A 26793-nucleotide genomic window follows, 5' to 3' on the forward strand; every position below is an offset into this window, starting at 1 on the left:
TCGTGACCTCATGGACCAGCCCATGCCAGAGCTCCCTGTCGGCTGTCAGCACCCCCAGCTCCTTCAAGTTCAAGCCAGTCATTTCAAGGATGCCATCCATCCATCTTGCCCTTGGTCAGCCCCTTTTCCTTTTTCCTTCCATTTTCCCCAGCATCATTGTCTTCTCTAAGCTTTCTTGTCTTCTCATTATGTGGCCAAAATACTTCATCTTGGCCTCTAATATCCTTCCCTCCAATGAGCAGTCAGGCTTTATTTCCTGAAGTATGGACTGGTTGGATCTTCTTGTGGTCCAAGGCACTCTCAGAACTTTCCTCCAACAACACAGTTCAAAAACATCTATCTTCCTTCGCTCAGCTTTCCCTATAGTCCAGCTCTCACATCCATAGGTTACTACGGGGAATACCATTGCTTTAACTATGCAGATCTTCATTGCCAGTGTTATGTCTCTACTCTTCACTATTTTATCGAGATTGGTCATTGCTTTTCTCCCAAGAAGTAAGCGTCTTCTGATTTCCTGGCTGCAGTCCACCTAGGGGGTGGTGCTCATCTCCATTTCTAAGCCAAAGAGCCGGTGTTGTCCATAGACACCTCCAAGGTCATGTGGCCGACATGACTGCATGGATACTAACCTGTATTATAACAGGGATGGGTGTCAATTGAAGGATTCAAGGGGAAAGAGAAAGGAGCGCCTTATGTTTTGGTAACTTAGACTAGGAGTGCCTGTGGCTTTCCGCTAGGTGGCGCCATTGCATGGGACTTGGGTTTTCTTTCAACCTTCTTTCGCGATGCTTGCTTGATTGCTTGCTTTCTCTCTGTTAGAAACTCGGCATTGCCAAGTCAGGAGGCAACGGGAGGAGAGAGATCCCAAAGTGTGGTGGAAGCTGAGCAACTAGGCGGCGAAGAAGAGGAGAGCTTTCCAAGAATAGAGACGCAACAGCCAGGTTTGGGACTCGCAAGAGGAGAGTGAGGGACTTGGAGGAGCAGAATCCTCCAAGTCCCAGCAGGGCAAAAGCTCCCTTCTTGGGTCCAGGAGCTCAACATTTCCAACGCCTGGGGCGAGAGGAAGCTCCTGGGGAGTGGAAGGCAGCAAGATCCTCCAGAGAGGGTGGGAGGGAACTGGCAACAAGCCCCCCTCTCTTCCTTGGTGTGATTTGGTGAATGGAGCCAATCAGACCCCGCCTCCTTTGTCTATAAAAGCTCAAGGCTATCCTTCCCCTCTTCACTTTTGTTTGTGGCTGTTGAGGGTGCATTCACAGCCATGGGACTGGGCTGCAGCTGCATCTCTCCACCCAGGCTCTGCTCTCCTGCCCAGCCTGCCTGGACATGACTCCTTGCTACTACTATTACCACCGCAGCAGCCCCAGCGAGGAGTGGCTCAACGCCTCAGCCATGGCCAAGGGCAATGGCACTGGCACCGGCTTCCCTGGAGGAGGAGGAATCGGACCAGAGGAAGGGGAGTGCGGCTCTGTCTCGGTGGTCTTCCCCTTGACCATGATGATCACCGGCATGGTGGGCAACGGCTTGGCCATGCTGCTGGTGTACCGCGCCTATCACAAGAAGGAGAACCAGCGCAAGAAGTCCTTCTTGCTCTGCATCGGCTCCTTGGCCCTGACCGACCTGACCGGCCAGCTCCTGACCAGCCCTGTTGTCATCTCGGTGTACTTAGCCAAGAGGAACTGGTGGGCCGTGGATCCCTCCCTCCGCCTCTGCTCCTTTTTCGGCCTCAGCATGACCGTCTTTGGCCTCTGCCCGCTCTTCATCGCCAGCGCCATGGCCGTCGAGCGGACCCTGGCCATCCGGGCCCCACATTGGTACACCGGCCACATGAAGACCCGGGTGACCAAGTCGGTCCTGCTCAGCGTGTGGCTGGCCACCTTTGCCTTCGCCCTCTTGCCCCTGGTCGGTGTTGGGAAATACACCCTCCAGTGGCCTGGCACTTGGTGCTTCATCAGCATGAAGGACCCCAAAGAGCCCCGGGTGGCCAACATCATCTTCGCCTCGACTTTTGCCTTCTTGGGACTCTTCTCGCTTGGCATCACCGTGGCCTGCAATGTGGCCACCATTGTCGCCTTGGTGTGTCGGTGTCGATCCAAAAGCTCGGTGTCTCAGTCTAGGAGGCAGTGGGGCAGGATCACCACGGAAACCTTGCTCCAGCTCTTGGGAATCATGTGTGTCCTCTTTGCCTGCTGGTCTCCGCTCTTGGTAGGTTGCCTGTCTCTCTTTGGTGTGCCTCTGTCTCTGCCCTCTATGACTGGGGGGGGGGGGGGGGGGGAGAAAGAATCAGCCACACAAAAGAGTGCAGTATGAAATAGAGAAGTTATAGGATTATAAAAAGAAATGGATGAGCTCCATTGTATATAACTTTGTGGAAAATGTGCTTTCTGAAATCCAATGGGAATGCTGTGTGTGTTCTTATATGAATGCATGGACACATAAACATATCTTTAGGTCACTTGCCAACTTATGATGGTGTTGTGTGCCTTTAAACCATTTCTGTTGACTCTAAAGTGAACCTAACATGGGATTTTCTGAAGCTTAAGGGTGTGTGATTTTGCCCAAGATCATCAAGTGGCTATCAGAGCGGTGAACTAAACTCTGGTCTCCAGAGACATAGCCTAACACTCAAACCATTTTACCATGTTTGGTTCTAACTAATGGTAATCCCATGAATTGCATAGCATTTTCTTGGGCAAGGACAAAAATCTCCCCCTCCAACTATCTATAACTTTTAACGGGGGGGGGGGGGCATCATGATGCTGCCACTTGAGTGATTTGCTGCCTATATGTGATTTAGAGAGAGATTATATTTTTCTGAAAAATCTTTAGAGCTCATTATTATGTATTCTCTTAGGCGGTCGGCACACATGTATAGAGATAAGCAAACAGATATTTGTGACTTTTAAGCAGAGGCTGGATGGCCATCTGTCAGGTGCTTTGAATGCGATTTTCCTGCTTCTTGGCAGGGGGTTGGACTGAATGGCCCACCAGGTCTCTTCCAACTCTATGATTCTATCACTGATTGTAAGTACATATTTTGATGAATTTCTCTATAGCAATACCACTCTGCCTGATTGGTTCAAAATCTGGCATCAGGCTTTAGCTGAATTTTTTTTTGGTCTGTCATGTCTATAACCCCATTGTTTTCATTCCCATCCAGGAATGAAAGTCTGGTGCAGATAGTAGTAGGAATCTGCCTTTTGAATTTTCAAGTGTTGTTTGTTTATCTAGCTGAATTGTGTCCACACTGACTGACTGCAGCTCTCTCGAGCAGCCTTCCACTTCTGGTGCTCCCCATGTATTTTGCAGTGTGACTCCTCTCAGGCCCAGGTGCAGTGCAGCAGATCTAGGCAATATCACATGGGGTGGGTTGCAATTATAAAAACATTATCTTGAGTCTGATATATATAATGATGCTCTAAAATCTGAGTCATGATTGAGAACTTGCAGCCCATTTGATATTGTGGGACTGCCATATAATCTAGTTTGCACTGCATTATAATGGTCTGTGTAGACTAGTGGTTCCCAGCTTTTTTTTGACCAGCATTAGTACCAAAAGGGTTGCAAATCAGTTTTTGGTCAACTTAAGATTCGGTTTGGTTATTTGAGGTGCTGATTCAGAAAACTGCATTAGATAGACCACATTAGCTCTAGTTTCTGATACAGAACATACATCACCCAGTAGTCGATATCTGCTCACCCACAGAAAACCATATTTAATAAGCCTCAGCAGTATAAGAGGGTTTTGCAAGACCATTCGCTCTCGTTGCAACAGTGTAGTAAGGGTGAGGCCGCAGACCATATTTTAGATCTTGCGGACCACTGGTGGTCCACAGACCACAGGTTAGGAACCACTGGTGTAGACTCACATAATGCAGATTGAACCTCATTGAACTGGATTGCATGAGTCAACACTGCCATATACTCCAGTTCAATGCAGTTAATCTGCATTGTCATTAAATCTTCTGCATATGCTGTCCCACTCAGCCATGAACTTCTGTCACCCCTCCAGGAAGATTGAAACCATTGCTTGTTTCCTGCTTCTAGAGAAGGCATGTGACACAAATTGTCAAGACCAGTTCTGGTTTAAGGTTATGTGTGATTTAAGTCAGACATTGCTTTTCTTGATGTGTAAATATTTAGAGAATGGAGAGCTTTTTTTGAGCCATACTGAGCACCAAGCTGATATGTAGCTATTTGCCAGAAACATTTGGGAAACAAGTATTTCAGTATACACTAGCAACAGGCTAGTTGCTTTCCATCTATGATGCTAAACATTAGCACTAAAGAAGGGTTTAAGAGATTTAAGGATAGAAAGACTGAGTAAAGGGGGATTATAAACACTTCTGTTTGCATTTCCCACCAGAATGGCAGAAAATGATGCTTTTATAGTATACTGACAGGTGTTTTGCTATATAAGCCAATAGGTCAAACTGACCTCAAATGGCCTTGGAAAATATGCTACTGTTGGTTTAACTCAAACGATAGCCCTCACTGCTAATCCCACATCCCATTATTGGCTATTGTGTCTAAAGTTGATTTGAACTGTAGGCACAACATCTAAAGGACCAAAAGCAGTGTTTCTCAACCTGGGGGTCGGGACCCCTAAGGGGGTCACCAGGGGGTGACAGAGGGGTCACCAAAGACCATCAGAAAACACAGTATTTTCTGTTGGGCATGGGGGTTCTGTGTGGGAAGTTTGGCCCAATTCTATCATTGGTGGGGATCAGAATGCTCTTTGATTGTAGGTGAACTATAAATCCCAGCAACTACAACTCCCAAATGTCAAGCTCTATTTCCCCCAAGCTCCGCCACTGTTCAAATTTGGGCACACTGAGTATTTGTGCCAAGTTTGGTCCAGATCCATCATTGTTTGAGTCCACAGTGCTCTCTGGAAATAGGTGAATGACAACTCCAAAACTCAAGGTCAATATTCACCAAACCCAGTAACTATAAATCCCAGCAACTACAACTCCCAAATGACAAAATATCCCCCTCCCCCCACCTCACTAGTATTCAAATTTGGGTGTATTGGGTATTTGTGTCAAATTTGGTACAGTGAATGAAAAAACCTCCTGCATATCAGATATTTAGATTACAATTCATAACAGTAGCAAAATTACAGTTATGAAATAGTAACAAAAATAATGTTATGGTTGAGGGTCACCACAACTTGAGGAACTGAATTAAGGGGTCATGGCATTTGGAAGGTTGAGAAACCCTGATTTAAAGGTTTTTTTCACATCATTGTTCTTAGATTTATGGATTTTATATTTTGTTTTTGTTAGTCCCCTTCAACAAAAATGTTGGACAAGTGGGCTTATTAACAAAAGACCCTCCTCATAAATACACATCAGAGTAACTTATCAGCAGCAATGTGAACCAGCATCAGTAGCCCAAAGTGATAAAAAGAATAAAAGCACACAGACCAATGCTATCTCTTCTTAGGAGGCTTTTCTTTGTTGTAAATAATATGGTTCCACTATTTACAAGAATAAAGTTTCCAAAACACAAATAAACAACAGTAGCTTTACATACCGCAGCCTTCACACTGAAGCTTACTCACACGAGGCTTCTCTCACACAGAGGTTTACCTCACACTCCTCAGGACGACACTAGCTTTGTCCCACTGACTCTGACAGGCTTTGGCCTACTAACTCTTGCAGTGCTTGACTCACACTTTTATAATCAAAAATACCTAGTTAATATTTAATATTTCTGACAAAAATGTGATGCAGAGTTCAAGAAATAAATACAACTTCTCTCAAGGACCATTGTCATATAATGGTTAGAGTCTTGATCAGCCATGGAAACCCAATGAATGATTTCAGATTTCACACTTTCTCAGCCTCAGAGATAGGCAATGGCAAACCTCTCATAACACATCTTACCAGGAAAACCCTTCGATAGATTCACTTTAGGGTCACCAAGGGTCAAAAATGACTTGGAGGCACACAACAACAGCAAGAACTGTTGCTCTTCAGCTGTTGCTCTCTCAGCAATGTTTAATTTTGGTCTTGAAAACTGAAAAAAGAGCTGAGGAAAAAATCGGGCAGATATTGGAAGAGGGAAGCATGTTAGGGAAGAGTCCTGTCCCCTCTTCATGCCCCCTTATGTTGCATTTTAATCCTTTCCCACTTTAAGTTTCATTGAAATCTCCAGCAAGCAACCTGATTGAGAATACGTGGATCTGCCACTGTCTAGTTTATCTGTACTTTAGTTCTATATTAAGCTGGCCCTGTTTATACTATTCAGCAAATATAATCAGTATTACAATAAACATTTTGCTTTTTTTCCAGCACTGGTGGTATTGCACAAAGGAGAGACTGAATTTCCAACCATGTAGCTCCAAAGTAGTTTGGCAGGGGCAGGGGGGTAACATATTTGGGATGTTTATGTGAGAATGAAGAACAACATAACACTTTTGCGATCCCGTTACCACGTTTGAGTATTAGTGTAATTATTTTCATTCCCACTTATTCCAAGAATCTCACAGTAATTGACCCGATTATTTCTTTCCAGCTCAGAGCTTTGCTAGAGCATTACAGGGTAGGCTAGGCTATGAGATAATGACTGGCCCAAGGCGATCCAGAGCATGTAATAGAGTGGCAATCCTAATAGCACAGTCTGAACACTATGACACCATGACTCTCTGCTTTGACAGTGAGAACCTGCAAAAGGAACCAGGCACAGATTTGGGGACAGTGCCCGTAATATTCAACAATTCCTGGTATAGCTGCCCCATACATGAGACAGTTACACTAGCCAAATCTTGGACCAGCAGCAGCTAAAAACAGCCCTCCAGTTTCCTCTTCTGAACATTTTGTGATCCTCAGTTCCCAAGCATCTGACAAAACTATTTATGCTTGGCTCCAGATAATCTTTCAGACTGGGTGATTGTTTGTATACTATCCATGTTTTGTCTGTACATATGTGAGAAATTTTCCATTCACTGAGATTTATACATGTAGAATCCTGGCTCTTGTGTCTTTGTATCCAGGCATTTGATCTCATATGGTAGGATTCTCCTGGAAGGAAATTTTTTACTGGATTGCCTTCTAGGAACCAAGTTGAAATACATCTCCTTGGGCAGTGTTGACTTAACTATTTTGTCCCCAGTTCTTACATCTGACTGTCTAAACACTATAAAGATCCTGCCTAATCTTGGAAGCTTAGCAGGGTTAACCCTGGTTAGTACTTAGATAGAAAACTGCCAAGAAATATCAAGTGCCATAGGCTGTGCTTCAGAGGAAAGAACTGGCAAAACCACTTTGGACTATTCCTGGCCTAAGAAAATGACATGAAATTAATGGGGTCACCATAGGTTGACTTAAAGGCACATAACATATATTTATATATGAATGTTCATGTACAGTATATGTTGCTACAAATACAGGCAGACCCCAAGCTGCAGACATCCACTTACAAACAACTCATAATTAAGAAGGGGGTGAGATAACAGGAAGTGAGAAAAATCTGCCCCTGAAAAGGTTACCATGGGAAAACGTGACTCCACTGGAGCTTTCTTGCCAATCCTTGTTTCCACAACAAGCCAAATTTTCCAAAATCCAATTATCACAGGAACAGAAAATAAGGGGAAATCTCATGAAGAAGGGCCCAGACAGCAAAACAAACACCACAAGGGTGTTAATCCTTCCCTATACTTTCGAAAGCTACACATACATACACACATGGCTAGGGTTACACTTTAAAATGTACCTGTTCCAACTTACATACAAATTCAACTTAAGAACAATCCTACAGAACCAATCTTGTTCGTAACTTGGGCATTGCCAGTATAACATCCGTATTCTGTTGTGACAGGGAAAGCACAAGTAATTTTCCAAAGAATACATGAAACAGGTATTTCGGGAAAGAACCAATACACACCCTTCCTGGGCACACCATACCAGATCGGCTCCTCTGTCTTTTCCTTTGAGATCAGACTTCAGATAGAATTCTTGGAAGTTAGGTAGGCATGACGCACTCCGGAAAACATGAGCTGCACTTGGAAGAAACCTTGCCAAGAAATGGAAATATAAGGAATTTTGAGGTGCATACAGAATAGATCATACTATAGGATCAAATGGTTAAGAGTTTGTGACTGGAAAATGAGAACCATATCAAGTATGACATCCATTTTATTTAACGTGCAGATTTTACACATATAAATAGTATTACTGAGGTAGGGGGAAGCAGGTAATCACAGAAAGAGCAAAGAAGTTTTAGGTTTCCTGTCGTAGTTAACTGTGAATCGCACAATGTGGTATTCCTGCGCCAGCGCAGGCCAACTTCGGAACCTTCTAGAAGCTAAAAACTACTGTATCCCCCCTTGGCCCCTCCCCTCTCTCCCTCGAGTATATAAATCCCCTAGGAGGGGCCAGTCGCCATTCCTCTTTTTTCCGCCGTTAGTAGGCTGTCAACTGGTGAACCTTCATTACTCTACTTTGGATTTTGACTCGGACTGAATTCTGACTGGACAAGGTACTCTGTTTTCCCCCCACATCGGACTGGACTTGACTGCTCCCTCTGCTATGGCGACGACTTCTTTTAAGAAGTGCTCAGCTTGCCCCAACATCCTCCCGGACACAGACGGACACGTCTTGTGCCTTACATGTCTGGGAGAGGCGCATCTGTCACAACCTTGTGGCATCTGCGCTGCTTTTACTCCGCAAACGCGGAAAAACAGAGAGTCAAGATTGAAGGCGGCTCTATATGAAAGGGCTTTGCTCCCGCCGCCTGTTAACAGGCCTCAGCCCGCTTTAGAGGCTCCCTTGCCTGCTAAAACCAGGCCTGAGCAGAATGGCCTGAAGAAGAAGAAGAAGGCCCCACAAGATGGCCGCGCCGAGAGCGCACAACCAAGGCCTTCTAACAAAAAGGCGGGAAGATCTACCGCCGTTGCGCCTCCGTCCCTACAAAGGGAAAGATCGCTCCCCCTGCTGGCAAGCACAAGGGAGCTGATACAGGCCCAACCACCCCCGGCGCTTACCTTGCCGGCGTCGGGAGGCTCAACTGCACCCGGATTGGGGCCTGCTCCGACACCGATCTCTTCCCCATCGACATCAGAGCGCCCCAGGGACATCGAGGATCCAGCGCGTTCGAGGCAGCCGACACCGGGACAAGCAGCCTCCGCGCCGCTCATCGAGGAGCCTCCTGAAACTGAAAGGCCGGCCTCTGTAGAGGGCGAAACCACTCCCCTGCTCCCTGTGGCTCCGCCCACAGGAAGGGAGGGGGAGCGCGCTCCGGTGTCGGCCGAGGGAGGAACTCTCTCTCCTCGCCCTTCTGAGGCCTTCCCCAGACCAGCTGTTCCGGTCCCGAGGCCTTCGACACCGAGGGGGAGCCAGGGGAGCAGGAGAAGATCGCGCTCCCCTTCTCGCCGCAGCCGCCGCGCAAGAAGAGAGAGGCGGCGGAGAGCATCGAGGGGAAGGTCCAGGCCAGGATCCCCCTCCTCCTCAGCGGAATCGTCCTCCTCCTCCTCCTCTTCCTCCTCCTCTTCGGCGGCTTCGAGGGCATCGAGGGCATCGAGAAGGTCCCGTCGCTCTCGTCGCCCACACTCCACCCCCAACCAATGGGGACCTTGTGGGCCCAATCCATTTCCCCATCCAGGCTTTTGGCAGATGGGTCCAGCGGGGCAATTTCTGTTTCCACAGCATCCTGCTTCTGCCTTTGCCCCTCTACCATTGATGGAGGCCATACAGGGGATTGCACAGAGAGGCTTTGGAACCTCAACCACGGTTTTTCCATCCTCCACCTCTGTTATGTCCACAGCAACCCGTCCATCAGTGACTGGACTTGGACAGACAAGCTGTGCTGAAATAAATGATTGTGTTAATGCTACTCATGTTGACCAAAATGCTGTATGTGTTGAACGTAGTTGTACTGAACGCTCTGGCTCTTTGGTTCAGAATGTAAGTGTTGCTAATACAGAAGCGCTCTTGCCTGTTCACGTGGAGGAGCCTTGCACTCCACAGATGCCCCAGGAGGTGACCGCGACCACGGGTGACCTTAACCCTCCTGAAGTGGAGGACTCAGATTCTTCTACAGAATCTAGAGACCCACAACTTGCTCAGGCCTCAGCAGACGCTGCTCCCCTACCGGCTGACTTCAACAAGTTTTCATCTTTGGTGGATAGAATGGTCAAGGCGCTCGATATTCCAGCCCCAAGAGCGCCTGAACATGTAGAGGATTTTATGTTTCCTTCGAATGAACAAAATATCCCTACTTCCACGTCACTCCCAATGTTGCCTTACCTGATAAAGCTTGCTAAGATATTAGACACGCCTCCAACCGCAGTGCCCGCCACCCCAAGAAGGGTTGACTCCCTGTATAGGATTGATTTGGCCACGGCCAAGTGGGTTTCTAACCCTCCCAAACCGAACACTGTGGTTGCGGAGGTGGTGAAATCAAAGAAACCAAAAAGTACCCTCTCTGCTCCGCCGGATAAGGAGGGAAAGAAGGTCGATATGTTGGGGAAGAAAGCACACTTGGCGGCAGGTTTAGTCACCCGTATGGCGCACTACGCGACATACATGAGTGGCTATCAGTCATTTCTCTGGAATAGGATGCTCCCGCATTTGGAGAAGCTCCCCCCAGAGGAGCAGCGCTTCCCCAAAGCGCTACAGGCTGAAGCACTCGTGCTATCGAAAATCCAAAAGGATTTCGCAAAGCACTTGGCGGAGCTGGCGGGACATTTATTTGCGACCGCCACCTCCATCAGGAGGCACGCATGGCTTAGGGCCGCAAATCTCTCCGAGGAAGGGAAGGCCCTCGCAGAAGAGCTCCCTTTACACGAGGAGGGCCTATTCAACCCGGAGACAGACATAACAATTAAAGAAAAACAAGAAGTCCGCCAAGCTGCCAACAAGTTCGGCTTCACTTGGCAGCCCTACCAAAACAAACCCAGATGGCAATCAGCTCCCAACGCCTATCGTAAGAACTATACTAATTCTTACTCTGGGTCATTCAGGGGGAGGGGCCCTTCATCCCCTAGGTATCAGGGAGGCAAGAAAGGCAATTACCAGCCCAAGTCCAGGTATCAGCCCTATCAGGGTAAACCGAGAAATCAAGGGGCCTCAAGGAAGCGGCTTTGATGCCTGCATGTTACAGCCCCACTCTGTTTTAGCTCCACCTGGCCCTCCGTTAGAGGGAGTTCAAGAGTTTGCTGTTAACCCCTGTTGCAATGTTATCCCCCTTTCCTCACATCCACCCTCCCCGGTGGTATTCGGAGATAGGCTTCAGGCATTCTATGCTAACTGGGCACTGATTACCACTGACAAGTGGGTGCTCTCTATAATACAGCAGGGATATGCCATTGAATTTGTGGACAACCCACCTGTGGGTTCAATCAAGGTTACTCCCCCTTCTGATGTGTTATCTAAAGAAATTGAGGTGCTTCTAAGCAAGGGAGCCATCTCACCTGTTCATCCCTCGTTGTTTACACGCTGTTTTTTCTCGAGATATTTTGTTGTCTCTAAGAAGGGTGGAGGTTTCAGAGCTATTATGGACTTGAGAGAATTGAATAAATTCATTGCTCCAAAGAAATTTCGCATGGTGACTCTTTCATCTATAATGCCTTTGTTGCCAGAGGGCGCATGGTTTGCCACTATAGATTTACGGGATGCATACTTCCATTTATCAATAGTGCACCATCACCGCAGATTCCTTACCTTTAGGGTGGGCGATAGGACATTTTGTTACAATGTGCTCCCTTTTGGCCTCAGTACGGCCCCTAGGGTTTTTACCAAATGCATGGCGGTGGTGGTGGCCCATCTTCGTACCCGCGGCATCGTGGTATACCCTTATATAGACGATTGGCTGATAGTTTCGAGATCAGCTGACCAACTCCAGGCTCATGTGCACATTGTGTTGTCTCTTTTGCAGTCGCTGGGCCTGGTGGTCAACATGGAGAAGTCCTCATTACGGCCGGTACGTGGGATCCTCTTCATCGGAGCTTTCCTAGATGCGGTGTCTCAGAGAGCGTATCTCCCGTTGGACAGGTTCTCCAATTTACAGGCACAGGTCCAGAGTGCTATACAGGCCCAGGTAATATCGGCCCACCAAATCCAAACCCTACTGGGTCATATGGCGTCCACTACGGCGGTGACACCTTTTTCGCGCCTCCGTATGCGCCCCCTCCAGGCATGGTTTGGTACAGTGTTCGACCCCCTCAGGGATTCGCCCCAGGTCAAACTTACTCTGCCACAGGAAGTCCGTCGCTCCTTAGATTGGTGGACTGCCCCTCAATTTGTATGTGTCGGGCTACCTTTCCAACTCCCGTACCCCACCAGGATGATTACAACGGATTCATCGCTTACGGGATGGGGTGCCCATTCTCAGGGCCTAGTGGCCCATGGCAAGTGGTCTCCAAGCGAGGCCAAGCTTCACATAAACGTTCTAGAGTTAAAGGCCGTAGAAAGAGCACTAAAGTCATTCGAAGGGTTAATTCACGGCCGAGTAGTTCAGATATTGACGGACAATACAACTGTCATGTTCTATCTGAACAAGCAAGGAGGGACTCACTCCCCTCAGTTGTTGAACCTCACTCTTCAAATTTGGGAGTGGTGCATCCAGAGGAAGGTGTATCTTCAGGTCTCCCACCTCCCGGGAGAGGAGAATTCCCTGGCAGACACACTGAGCAGGAATCCACTGGGGAACCACGATTGGTCCCTCAATCAGGAAGAGGCACTAGGAATTTTCCAATTGTGGGGATTCCCGGAGATAGATCTTTTTGCAACCAAGGAGAACACGAAGTGCCTCAGGTTCTGCTCACGGGACGATCCTCAGAGGACGCAAGTGGGTCTAGGAGATGCGTTTCTCCATTATTGGGGGGGCGCATTACTGTACGCCTTCCCTCCATTTCCGTTGCTGTTGAAGGTGGTAGCAAAGTTACAGAGAGACCACTCTCATTGTATAGTGGTGACACCCTGGTGGCCCCGTCAGCAGTGGTTTGCACCACTTCTACAGCTGTCGAAAGGGCAGTTTTTCAAACTCAGCAACAGGACAGATCTCTTGACATCTCAGAGGGGTCAAGTATTGTACCCCGATGTGCACCTCCTCAAGTTGACGGCGTGGTTGATAGTACCGCCGCATTGGGGTTAGAATCTACCCTTCCCCAAACAGTTTTGACTATCTTAGAGGCAGCACATAGACCATCTACGAAAAGATCGTATATCTTTAAGTGGAACAAATTTACTAAGTTTGCTAAATCAAAAGGGCATGATCCAGATGTGGCCCCAATTTCAGTAGTTTTGGATTTTTTGGCAGCACTTTATGATTCTGGGCTTTCTAACTCATCGCTAAAGTGTTATTTAGCGGCCATTTCCTGGTTTAGACGGAAGAAGGGTCTTCCTTCATGTTTTGTTGACCCGTTAGTCAAGCTTTTTCTAAGAGGACTTCAGAATGTAAGGCCTCCGGTGGCTCCCATAGTTCCCTCGTGGAACTTGGAGTTGGTGCTTTCCGCTCTGATGAAGCCGCCCTTTGAGCCTATGTCTTCTTCGGAATTAAGGCTATTAACTTGGAAGGTGGCATTCTTAGTAGCCATAACTTCGGCTAGACGAGCGAGTGAGCTATGTGCCTTACGAGTGGATCCTCCATACCTAAAATTTCATGCCGACAAGGTAGTTTTGCGGATGGATTTGGCGTTCTTGCCTAAGGTGGCCACCAAATTTCATGTTTCACAGGATATCGTTTTACCAGCGTTTTTTCAGAACCCTGAGACCCCGTTGGAGAAGGGGTTGCACTCCTTGGATGTTAGAAGGGCATTGTCCTTCTATGTCCACAGGACGGCTGAGTTCAGAAAGTCCCCGAGACTATTTGTTAAGTATCGTAAGGACACTAGGGGTCTCCCAGTTTCCTCTCAACGTTTCTCGGCGTGGATTGTGTCAATAATCCGTACTTGTTATGGACTGGCCGGGAAAGAACTGCCTCAGCAGATTAGGGGACACTCTACTAGGGCTGTAGCTACTTCAACCGCTTTTATGAAGGGTGTTCCGTTGGAAACCATTTGTAAAGTGGCTATATGGGCTTCTCCCACTACTTTTGTCTCACATTACAAAGTGGACAGGGTATCCCGGAGAGAAGCTGATTTTGGTAGAGCAGTGTTGTTCTCTGCGGTGGCATGACCCCACCAACCAGAGTTACAGCTCGCTAGTCTACCACATTGTGCGATTCACAGTTAACTACGACAGGAAATGGAAGGTTGCTTACCTGTAACCGTGGTTTCCTGAGTAGTTACCTGTGAATTCGCACAAACCCTCCCTCCTCCCCTCGGGTGTCATGCCACCCTTCTGGCCGTTGACCGGCGGAAGAGGAATGGCGACTGGCCCCTCCTAGGGGATTTATATACTCGAGGGAGAGAGGGGAGGGGCCAAGGGGGGATACAGTAGTTTTTAGCTTCTAGAAGGTTCCGAAGTTGGCCTGCGCTGGCGCAGGAATACCACATTGTGCGAATTCACAGGTAACTACTCAGGAAACCACGGTTACAGGTAAGCAACCTTCCATTTTAATTGCTGGCTATGGTCCTGAGATAAATTCAGTCAATGCAGTGCATATTAGTCTAATAACAATAATTTTATTTTTATATCCCGCCACTATCTCCCCGAGGCGACCTGGGGCATCTTACATGGGGACTAGCCCAATCACAGATAAAAACAACAGCATTAAAACCAATCAATAAAAACATAACACAGAAACAAGCAACAACATAATAAAAACAATAACATGGCTGCAAAACAGAATCAGAGCTGGGAGCGGGCTGAAGTAAGTGCAATAAATTCCTAAGTAGAGCTGAGGAAAAGTGCAAAAGTGTCAATCTAGAGGGAGTACCTCTGGCCATAAAATGTCAAGATTAGTGGGGGTAGGCAGAACTAAAGTGCAGGAACGTAGGTAATATCAAGCGAGTTCTCTGGTGAACTGCCTAATAAAAGGCACAAAAAAAAGCAGCAGACTTGGTGATTAGGGAGTCAAAATTAGTGTCTCAGATAATAACAATACATGTGAGGAAGAAGGTGGTCCTTAGGATATTCACTTGTCAAGCCTCTTAAGAGTTTCAGTAACTCTTGCTGTTGCTATTTATGACACAACCTTATAAACACTGTTATTCCCAACATGTTAATTTACCTTGATGGCCTAATTTTCCAAAACACAAAATGAATATATAGTAAGGATTATTAAGATGTTCTTATAAGAGTAATGAGAAGAGAATTACAATAATATCTTTTAGCAGATCAGAAAAACCAAGTCCATCTTGTTTGACAATCTATCTTTAGGAGTAGCCAAAGGTGGCAATTTAAAATCTATCCTGCACACTTTTGTTTGTGGTTGTGGGGTGTCTGGTATTTTAGTATTCATTAATTGACCCATATTGCTGTTAGTTTCTGTTTTTGTAGACTGATTTGAATTTATATCAGTTGAAAAGTAAGTTGAACATACATTTATATGGGTGGAAAATAAATATACGAGACACAGCAGATATTTAAAAAGCACATGGTAAACATGCAGCATCCTTTTCTTGTTTCAAACTGGGTATATATCCAGTCAGTAGTGACATAATTCCTTGGAATCGTAGTTTAGTTGAGATCCCCACTTGTAGCTATTTGTACAAAGAGGCTGCGAAATAATGTTTCAGTTCATGAGACAAATTTAGGAGAACGAACGGTCAGCTTTTGAGACGCCAGTATTTAATATATGAGAAAAGCTTATTCAAGATATAATACCTATGCCCTGAGAAACTGTGATTACCACAGACCAGATGTGGGACTTACCAGGACCAAAACAAATACTCAGCCCAAAGGGTCAACAAGTGCATTGGAAGGAATACGTTTATTTGAAAGACATGATGGGCGCAATCCTATTGTTTTTCATGGAATGGTTGTATATATACTTCATAATATCTTACTGAAATCTATATGATTTTTTTAAATGTTAACTAGGTTTGGATGTTATGCTGAAAGTCCACTAGCCTTGGGAGGCAAAAAAAAAATTAATCAAAGAATGCATTTCATAAAATGACATTTGGTTCAATAATGTGTGCTTAACCCCTAGTGAAAGCTGTGACTGAGCTGTGCAATTATATTGGTGTTTTTCCTAGCCATGAAAATTCCAGCTTTATTTAGTATATGGTCAGTCTTAATGTTTTTACTGTCTAAGGTGGAGGTGAATGCTTGTCATGGTAATTTCACTATCTGCCTTAGTAATTAGATGTTTTGTACTTGAGCATGCAGAATCATCAACGAATATGACTAAAAATGATCAAAGATTCTTAGAACAAAAGTCCACAATATGCATAGAACCCAAAATTGAGAAAACACTCCTTTGCATCATTCTAATTTACAGCAAACACTATAATAGTGGGGAGATGGTAACTTCATCTTTCCAAGCAACTCTCTCATCTTAAAGCATTCACTTGGATAAAGTCTGACACACTATTGATCTGTTCATTAGTGGTTCAATTGATGGCCGATAAATTGTGGCCCTAACTCTCTTGAATGACAGATATTGTGCTGTTCAGAGTATAATCGAAAGAGCTCAGAGACAAATGGAGTCCTTGCCAATCTAGATCTTCCAAATTTCTGTCCGGAATTAGCCTCTATATCACCCTAACTCTTCATGCTGCAAATCTCAATTGTTGCTAGGAAAACTGGGTTTCTCATGGTTTCTAAACCATTTCTGAATAATGAATCTAAATAACAACCAGTGTATTGTAAGTTCATTTCTCCATGTAATAGCCATGAAATGCTATCAGTGCTTAAAACAACTTTGCAATCTAACTTATCTTGTTGAACTCAAGGCAAATATGAGGTACATTCTGATGAAGGGCAAAGAGGTATTTATTTTTCCATGGATTAGTTGGCATTTGCTTTCTCTTTTCTCTCTAACTAAGCTCCCTCTATAAAAACCCACCTGTCATAAATCTAGTGCCACTTAAGATAGTTGATAAACCTCACTGAAGTGAAGAACCATCAGGTTCTGTTGTTATAGAATATTTTCAGAAATTAACTGGACGGGTAATACTTGTATTTATCAGAAAGACCAGCTATTCTGAGAGACTGATAAAAATGGAATTTTCATGAATTAGGTAAAAAAATGTACCGCTGAAACTTTTCATTTTGACCTGATTTTTTAAAAAAATAAAGCACCTTACATTTAGAATGGCACACTTAAAACCATTCTTTCTTCCTACCATAATATCTCTATAGAGATTTTGAGAGAGCCCTGACGTCAATATGTGGTGAAACAATGGAACAAACTTGACAGATTCCACACCTGATCTCTAACAATGCACCTAATAGCTTTGACCACATACACAAGGTCATATGGATTATCTTCAGATAGAGGTCATCGATACTAATTAGTCTCTTAACACATAGGATCCTGTGGTTGAGAAAAGTTTGTTTCATTATTTCAATGAAATTATAATAGCATCTTTGTGAACCACATGGGAAGAGTCTACATTACAGCTTCTTCCTATATCTCCATGAATAGTCTGTAAATTGGGTAATGTTGAAATAAGGGAGTACAGTGGTACTAAATGTTGGAATAGTGAGTACATCCCTCCAGTGTGCTGGGGTTAGGGGCCCAGGATCATCATGAATGAAGAAATTGCTGTTTTCTATCTGAGAAAAAAAACTTTAGGACTATCTAGTTCCCCCCAGCGCCACTCTGTGGTCAACTTCTGCTGGAAGCTGGTTATAAAATTGCTTTGAAAGACCTGGAGATTCATAGATAAGTGTTCTCTTTAGAAATCTCTAGGTTCTCTCACATGACTGCATGAAACTGACCACAAGGTCACACTGGAGGACTAAGAGCAGTGGTTCTCAACCTGTGGGTCTCCATGTGTTTTGGCCTACAACTCCCAGAAATCCCAATCAATTTACCAGCTGTTAGGAGGTCTGGGAGTTGAAGGCCAAAACATCTGGGGACCCACAGGTTGAGAACCACTGACCTAGAGAGAGCATTCCCAATCAAATTTGCAAAGGTCAAAACCGCAAATATGGAGGGATGACTATAACTGTGTACTCAAAACATTTTTATGTAAGCCCAGTTTATGTGTATTATATCAATGTACCTTCAAGACTAAAACTCTATGCTAATTTACTTCTTTAGAATCTTATAATGCATATGCTCTCCAGTCAGATCTGTCAGTACCCAGTTATAATGATGCTTTGAATCACATCATTATGTATGCACTCACTACAGGCATGCACTGTTGTTTCCATATATGCTTTTTTATGGACACTGATCTTGTCAAATTTTTGGATATTTTAGGTACTGTGATCTGGTCTGATATGGAAAGAAGTCCATGGTGGTGACAGACAGCATGAGTTACGGCATCAAGTGGCAGCACTTGAGAAGTAGCCATAGTATTGGGTTTTTCAGACATGGTTTGGGGCACTCAACTACCACTGATAGCATGAAAATAGCACTATTGCCATATCACCAAATTATCTGCTTTGAGAGTTAGCTTTAGACTTTTCTTAGAACAAAACCTACAAGCATAAACTGCCAAAACAAAGGAAGAGGAGAAAAGCAAACAGTGACTAGAGCTAGGTACATTATTTTTGCTGTTATATTTCCAAGCACCCAACACATGGTTACAATATGTTTAAAAATAACTTTCCTTTCACATTCCTAAAGCAACTAAAATAATTATCTTTCAGTTAGCAGTTTGGCATATGGGTCAGTCATTTACTCTCTACCTAATCTTATCCTCTCTTCAGTCCCCATTACAAAGCAAGAGATAAAACCCAGGTTTGCCCCCGAAATATGTGTCATTCCCCCTCTACTTCTAAGTGAGTCCACACTCAACAGCTATAAAAATAACTAACAAGCATTACAGTTACATCACAAAAAAGGATATGTTATACCTAGTTTAAGTACCATTGCAACATTATTGTATTATCGTGATCTGAAAAATAAATGAGTTCATAACTAATTGCTTTGAGGCTCTGGCAATGGGCAAATTAAAAAGGAATTCTCTTGGAATGAGACCATAAAGAGGCTCTAGGCTGCTTTCACTCAATCTCGAGTAATGGGATAGCTGAAGTCCTTTACAAATGGATCAGAGTGCTTAATTATCAAAACATTATATTATTATCATGTCTACTCCTGACTAATTATCTTTCTTTAAACTATAGCTAGTGGCTCTCAGAGGTATTCTCTCGTGCAATAAATTTGCATCACCTTCCAATACTGAGTTCTCTTTACAACTCAAACATGCCTCTCTCTTTCAAATCTAGGAACATAAGACTTGCATAGATGAAAATCAGAATATATGTAGCTGAGCAACAGCAGAGTGTAGTTGAAAGGGTCAGGCAAGAAGATGGCAAAAGGTTTTAATGAACATCCAAAACTATTATTTTAAGCAGAGCGGTCTTAGAATATATGGATGCAGGTACACTATAGAATTAATGCAGTTTCACATCAGGGGTTGGGAGTTGCATATTTCATTTCAAGCTTCCCCGACTGTCTCCCTATGAATCAAGCAGTGCTTCTATGAAAGATAATTGTTGCTGTCATGTGCTTTAAAATTGTTTCCAGTGCATGATAATCCTAAGATGAACCTATCATGGAGGCCCCTTCCACACAACTGTATAACATTCACATTGAACTGGATTATATGACAGTGTGGACTCAGATAATCAGTTCAAAGCAAATATTGTGGATTATCTTCCTTGATTTTCTGTCTTATATAGCTGTGTGAAAGATCTTGGAGTTTTCTGGGCCAAAACAGGGATTTGAACCCTGGTCTCCAGGGTTGTAGTCCAATGCTCTCACCACCACAACATTCAAGCTCATGGAGAATAATGCCCAAGCCAAGCATGTGGCTGCAGAGCTAGACATTCTGTTATTTTATTTACAAATCAGGAGTGTAGATAGTTCAATTGGGCATACTGTTGGGAAGGATGCTTCTGATCAGCAGCTAGTCAAAGCCGCACCACATCTACCACTGCAGCAGGGGCCCTAGAACTGTTTTTAAGGTGGGGAGTGGGCTCAATATTCGTTTTGCTGATTATTGAAAGGTCCTTAAAAATATAATCAGAGGATTTAAAAATAGATTTACCAAGAAAATAGATAGATTTACCAAGAAAAGGAGCAGGCAAAGTTACCAAGGAAATGAGATAAGACTAAGCAAATGTAACAGGTTTTGGTGTTAACAATTTTCAATGTGTCACTTTGCAGTGCTGGAAATGTGGAAAGTGTGGGGAATTTTCATTAGAGAGGCAGAATTGTTATGTGGGTGAGACATGACCTCATTCCCCTTGTCATGTAGTTTTGCCTTTGATGTAGATATTTACTCAAACTCTACTGACTTGAACAATATTTGCTCTCGGAAAAATTGACATAACAGTACTATTTAGGTAAAACTTTCCCATTTCATCCGTTGGAGACTTCTAATGTCAGAGAACCTCTGAGATATCCAAAGCCAACAGAATGGCAGAAATGAGAGGGGAATAACTTTTTCCAGTCCTTTTATTTTTTTTCCCCTAACTATAATTAACAGATTACCCACTAGCACTACTAATAAAGCCTGTGAAAATAATTTAATATATGCCAACCTCAGAATTGTGCTTGGTTGCTTTTAGAACTATGCAGCAAAACAGCTGTTAAAATCAATATTCTTTGTGAGAAGAGAAGAAAAAGAACAAGGAAGGAAATGGATAACAATAATGCAAACAGATTAACATCTGAGATAAGTAAAACGGCTGTTCCATGGTGAAGAAGAAGTATTGTTTTGCCAAACTGCATGATAAACTCAATTTCTGATGCCAGTGATTTAGCCAATTAATCTGACATATAGGTGGAGGCTGAGCATAACTGCTTGATTACTCTAAACTCAGAAGGACTGGGCAGTTTCAACTAGACAATGCATCACACGCACACACACAAATGTGAATTTCTCGAGGTACACCAAGCAACAATAAAAAAGATCTGGCCTGCTGATGAACTCTCCAGGGATGATTAAACCTAGACAGTCAAGGAGACAATTTTGGAACTGCATTACAATATCTACACTGTTATTATTCCTGAGATAAATCAGTGACCGTGGGTGTCTTAATATTTCTTGGTGCTTACTTTGTATATCTCTGATGGATAATTCCCAAGGAAGCTCAATTACATAGGAGTTTTAATTGTTCAATTAAGTGTTTGCCCTGCCTAGTCTTCAGGGAGGACATGAGCCAAGGAGAGGTCAAAATGAGGCACTGGCCTCCAATAAAAATTCCTCCTGCCAGATGAAATTTCCCTTCAGTCCCACTACATGGGGAGGGAGTGGGAGACAGGGTACTGCCATCCTGTGTCCCCAGGCTGGCAGAGCCCTGGAAACATGGTATGGCAGTCAAGACAGTTGTAGCTAGTTCCACTTGGAAACTGACCCAACTGTTTTCACTGCCCCTAAATTGGGTGACAGCATGATTCATTGTTTCCCCTGACTTAGCTTAATCTGGGCAAGGCCATGTTTAGCTGCCATGAGACTGATCCAGTTACACACCAACCTAAGTGCAAATGAGCCCTCAGTCTTAACAGAGCTGTTAAGAAGGTCAGATTTCTTGCAATGGAAGATATGCACCTGACTGAGCACACTATGACTTCCACATGCTTTCAGATACAGCACCCATGACACTCAATCAGTAGGGCTTGCCCTTGTGGATGATGGGAGATGTAGCACCAAATTCCTGGAGGGTACCAAACTGTAGAAGGCTGATGCACTTTCACAAAATGTTAGGTCCCATTCCAATGAATTTTCATCATTTCCACACTGGTTTCAAATTACAGACTGAATAGGTCTTATCCAAAATGGTTGAAACCAGAACTATTTTGGAACTTTACTTTAGAATTCTCATATTGTTTTTAGTATTGTAAGCTGGTTAGAGTCTCATTTCAAAGAAGAAAGTGGGATAATAATAATAATAATAATTTCAATAATAATAATGAGATATCTTGGAGATGGGACTGAAGTCTAAACACAAAATTCATTTATGCACATACAATCTCATCATATTAGCCAACAGGCAAAGCATCCACTTCGCATGGCATCTGGGAGGTAAGAGGGAGTAGTGGGGTGAATCTGTTACCCCGCACACAGCTCCCTCTCACCAGAGAAGCCTCCCATATTGAGAGAGAAACATGGTACGACGCTTTCTGTTAAGTTGAAGGAGGAAGCTCCCTTACATCATCTGATGGGCAGAAGGCCCATCAGTCCTCCAACTGGAGTGGAAGTATTGCGGGATGCTTCCAAAGGTAAATGAGATGAAGTAGTTAGTCTGAAGGTAATTTTATATAGAGACTTTTAATAATTTTATGCATCAAACAAAGTTCGTGTACATTGAACCTTCAGAAAACTAAGTGTGACTATTTCAGCCCATTTCAGATTTTGCTGTATTTCAGATTTCAGAATTCTGGATAAGGGATGCCCACCCTGTCTGGCACCTGTATTTCTCTTTTCCTCATTGCTTCTCCTACAGGAGGGGAGACATTGTGTAGATGTAATTCTTACTTATTTTCCAGGTCTATCTTTGGTATAAATATTTCTAACAGTCAAGCTGTGAGGGAACTGCATTGGGTCTTATATGAAGAAAGTAAAATAAATTTATTGGAAATGAAATGAAATGTAACAAGCACTTTACCCCCAAAGGGCACAGCATGCTGCACAGAGCGGTCTTGAGCGTTATTAGTAATTTCAGATAGGAAAGCAGTACAGAGGCAAAGGTGGCAATGGGTAATGCTGTAGTGTTGTAAATTCAGTATGGCAAGAAATTCTCCTAATTGCATCTGGGTTTCCTCCCTCGCATAGTCCATTTCCTCTCTTTTTCATCTCACTGATAGTCACCTCAAACAAATTAAACTGAGCTAGTAAGTAGCATCAGAATAAAGTATTAAAACAAAGCTCAATGACTACTGAAGTTAATAAAAGAAAGGAAGCCAGTGTGGTGTAGCAGTCTGAGAGTTTAGAGATCATGGTTCAATTGCCTGCTCAGCCACAGAAACCCACCTCAGACAATTCATACACACTCAGCTCCAGAAAATAGAATGATAGATTCATTTAGGGTCTCTATAAGTTAGAAATCAATTGAAGGCACAACAACAAAATCTTTTCCACCTATATATATATATATGTTTGTACTGGGTTGTTGTAGGTTTTTCAGGCTCTATGGCCATTCGCCTGCATCTATGGTAGGTGTCCTCAGAGGAGAGAATACTTCTAGAACATAGACATACAATAACCCAGTGATTCTGGCCATGAAAGCTTTCAACAATACATATGTTTGGACTGTTTGCCTAACTGCCACAGGGCTGCTGTTTTGAGGTCTACTGCAGTGCAAGACAAGGTTCATGTTATGGTTCAAAGGACAAATGATGGATAAGTGTAAAAATAAGCTGCAACCTACCCAACCCCCTACTCAAAAAGCGACAGTTTTATGAATGTTTTGTGTTACATTTTAAAAAACCAATTCCACAATGTCACTTCATTTGAAGATACAAGCACTCAAAGGATTGACCGTATATGTTTAAAATAAAGGTGGGCGAGCAACTTTAGCTGAAGTCAGTGCTATTTATGTATACAAAACAGGAGCTTAACCTTTACCTTGATGTATTTTAATATAATCATAATATTCATTGAAATGGCCAGATGCAAATGTCAAGATAATGTATTTCCAAAAAATGGATAAAGTCTGAGGGCCGATGCTAGAAACAGAAAATATAATTTTTCACTCCAGAAGAGAGAATTTCTCTGAAGAAGGAAGGGAGGGAGAGAAAGAAGGCATTAATGGGACCCAGAAAAATCCAAAAATAAAAAGTACTCAGAAGCAAACATTCCTTATGTGAAGCAAATTTTGACTGAAAACGATAGACTAGGCACCACCAACTATCAAAAAGAGCTAACCTTGGGGGACAGAGGATTACTCTACTTAAAACCTTTCTCTTCGCCCCATCAGGTGTGTTTTTTCTATGCTTAGAACATAGAGAAAGCCCCTGCCCTCGGATATTTGGGTTGATATAGCAGGCTGGTGCAACACAAGCTGGTTCCTCAGCAACCCTAGTGCCTATATAAATTTTGGAAGATCATTACCAGTATTTTGAGTTGCTCCTGAAAACAAATGTAGTCACTAGTTTATCTCTTAAAGGAGATATGTCATGATCCCATAAAAAAAAAAACACAACCACATTCTCACAGCACCAGCCCTTCTCGCAGCTCCAATTGCAGCTTCTAAAAGCTCCCTGGAAAGTAAATTGCATCAATCTAGTCTAGATGTGACAAAAGCATGTGTCATCATGGTCAGATTTCATCACCCTCATTTTAGTGTACTCTCAGAGACCAATTAAAACACGACCAGGTCTCTATAGTATTTCTAAAACCTGAAATCCATTTTTAATATCAATCAAGACATTGGGCAGGAAAACAAGGGCAAAGAATGGCTTCATTTATGTCACCTTTGGTTCTTTTTTTTTTTTAGCTCCGCCTTACATTTTAGGAGTTGCGAGACAAACAACATCAATGAATTAATTAATTTTCCTGCCTTTTTAGCACTGCAACAATGAAAGTGCCTTGCAACATTAATCATATTACAGCATCCCCTGAAAGCCGTGTGCTATACTTTAACGAGTAATTTCAAACCTATGATCATAAAAGGAAGTCTTAAGTTGAAAATGTTTAAATATATAACAGAAATGGAAGGTGAAAGGTTTTGTACACAGAAAGAACAGCCAAAAAAGGGGATGAAATACAAAAATCTAGTGTTTTACAAGTACAAGGATACAGTGTTCTTGTTTTGCTATGTCTTAATAGTGTGTAACTTTCCTGAATCAGTTTATATTTATAGTAATGAGAATTTGAATTGGAATGTAAAATAATTTAATGGACCTATTAAATCAGCTCAGTAGTCTGAGAGCATTTTAAGAGCTGAAAAGCCTCAGTGACTTTAGAAGATGCCATCACATTACCCCAGTCTTGCTGAATATTGTTTCATACAAAGGAATGTCTCCAAATGAGTAACTATTTTGCTATGACACATAACTTCTCCTTGTTTTCTTAGATTATGATGCTGAAAGTGGCCTTCAATCATACCATTATGGATAAATGTGAAGACTCCTGCAATCGAACCCAAACCTCTGAGTTGCAGCCAGAGTGCAATGTCTTCTTAACTGCTGTTCGCTTGGCCTCGCTGAATCAAATCTTGGACCCTTGGGTTTACTTGCTGCTTAGAAAGATCCTCCTGCGAAAGTTTTGCCAGGTAGCAAGTGCCATATCCTGCTGCTCTCAGGACAGATGGAAAGGACAGCACTTCATGTTGTCAGACAAAATTACACACCCTACTGCATGAAGATGCTTGCATGTCAACAACTTTTCTCCAAGGAGCTTCGGCTTTTACCAAGGACTTCTCAATCAGTGGTATCAAGCTTGTGGCCGTCCAGGTGTTTGGCACTTCAGCCCCCAGAATTCATAGTCATTGGACAAGCTAGCTAGAGCTTCTGGAGTTGGAAGCCCAACATCTGGACGACCACAAGTTTGACACCTCCATTCTAGATGTACTTGGACTGAAGCTTCCATGTCCACCAGCCAAAATTGCCCATGCTGAAGAATGTTAGGCGTGATACCACAAACAGCTGGAGAGCTATGTGTTCCCCATTTCTTGTCCAGTGGGGTACATCTAATGATGCAACTTCTTTTGTCATCAGAATTGAAAAAAGGACAGCCTTCCTTCCCTACTGCAATCCCCTGTACATCTGAAGAGCTTTCCCTGGAGGACTGGGAAACTCTCTTGAACTTGTTTTCAAGTTATGCTGAGGTTTTGAAGAACTGACACAAGGGAAAGAAGATCCCATGGTATCACTTCTGTAGCACCAGAGCAACGTAGGTTTTAGACGACAACTTCTTCCCTACTGCGAACTTGGACATCTGGTGCATGGGAATGTCCCTCTATAAGCTAATTTATTTTCATGGTCGGATAGATTAAAAAGAACTGAAAATGTTTTTAAAAATAGACATCCTATGTCTTTTGAAAGTCACAAATGATAATGCAATTTGTTGTGTTCTCGTGCCAAAAAACTGGGATTTTCCTTTTACATTTGAGAAGAATCTTATTTTTAAAGTAGAAGTTTGATTGTAGATTCAACATGGAGTAATTTTCATTGCTTTTTCACCCCTCACACATTCATTTAACTGAAAAGAAGAAAGGAAATACCCTTTTCACATTGTTTCTAATAGTGACAGATGGGACGGGGTTGGAGAAAGGAAAACACAATTGTGTAGATTACTAATTTGGCAGCATTCCTTAAAGTTATATGGGTAGCAGTAGAACTATGAAATGCAAAGAACTGCCACAATAATTGTGCATTTCTATTCAACACTAAATAAATTTTAATTTCCTTACTTGTTTTATATGTTTATTTCTTTATAGAAGTCATATGCTTATCTCTCCGAGATGTAGTTCTTTTGCAGTGATAACTTGTTATCACAGAAATTAAACTATAACCTTTTGACACTGAAAATGAAAACAAAATGGAAAATTGGTCTTCAGTTTGGAAACAATACTAGAGGCAGTTAGTTAATGTTTTTTCCTCTATGCTATTTGAATATGGCACTTATTTACCATAGTGTTTTATTATGCAGTAATATCCATCTTTTATCGAAATATGTTTCTAGTGTCCCTTTGATGCTTTCAAAGTTTTACATTTCTGTGTGTATGTGTGCCTGCCTGCTAATTTAAGCTGGATCTACTTTGTCATATCACCCAGTTTCTGAATCGATATTATTTGCTTTGTATTGAATTATATCTGTCTACACTGCCATGTAGTCCA

General features: G+C 43.2%; 1 protein-coding gene across 1 annotated transcript; it reads left to right on the forward strand.

The window, feature by feature from the left end:
* Nucleotides 1-698: 698 nt before the first annotated feature.
* Nucleotides 699-26365, forward strand: PTGER3 (prostaglandin E receptor 3). The gene is made up of 2 exons (XM_060773725.2): nucleotides 699-2202; nucleotides 25029-26365. Exons 1-2 carry the CDS (start codon nucleotides 1324-1326, stop codon nucleotides 25314-25316), a joined length of 1167 nt encoding a protein of 388 aa, XP_060629708.1. The 5' UTR covers nucleotides 699-1323; the 3' UTR covers nucleotides 25317-26365.
* Nucleotides 26366-26793: the final 428 nt, after the last annotated feature.

This window comes from Anolis sagrei, chromosome 4, assembly GCF_037176765.1.
Source record: "Anolis sagrei isolate rAnoSag1 chromosome 4, rAnoSag1.mat, whole genome shotgun sequence".
In the NCBI taxonomy this organism is placed as follows: Eukaryota; Metazoa; Chordata; class Lepidosauria; order Squamata; family Dactyloidae; genus Anolis; species Anolis sagrei.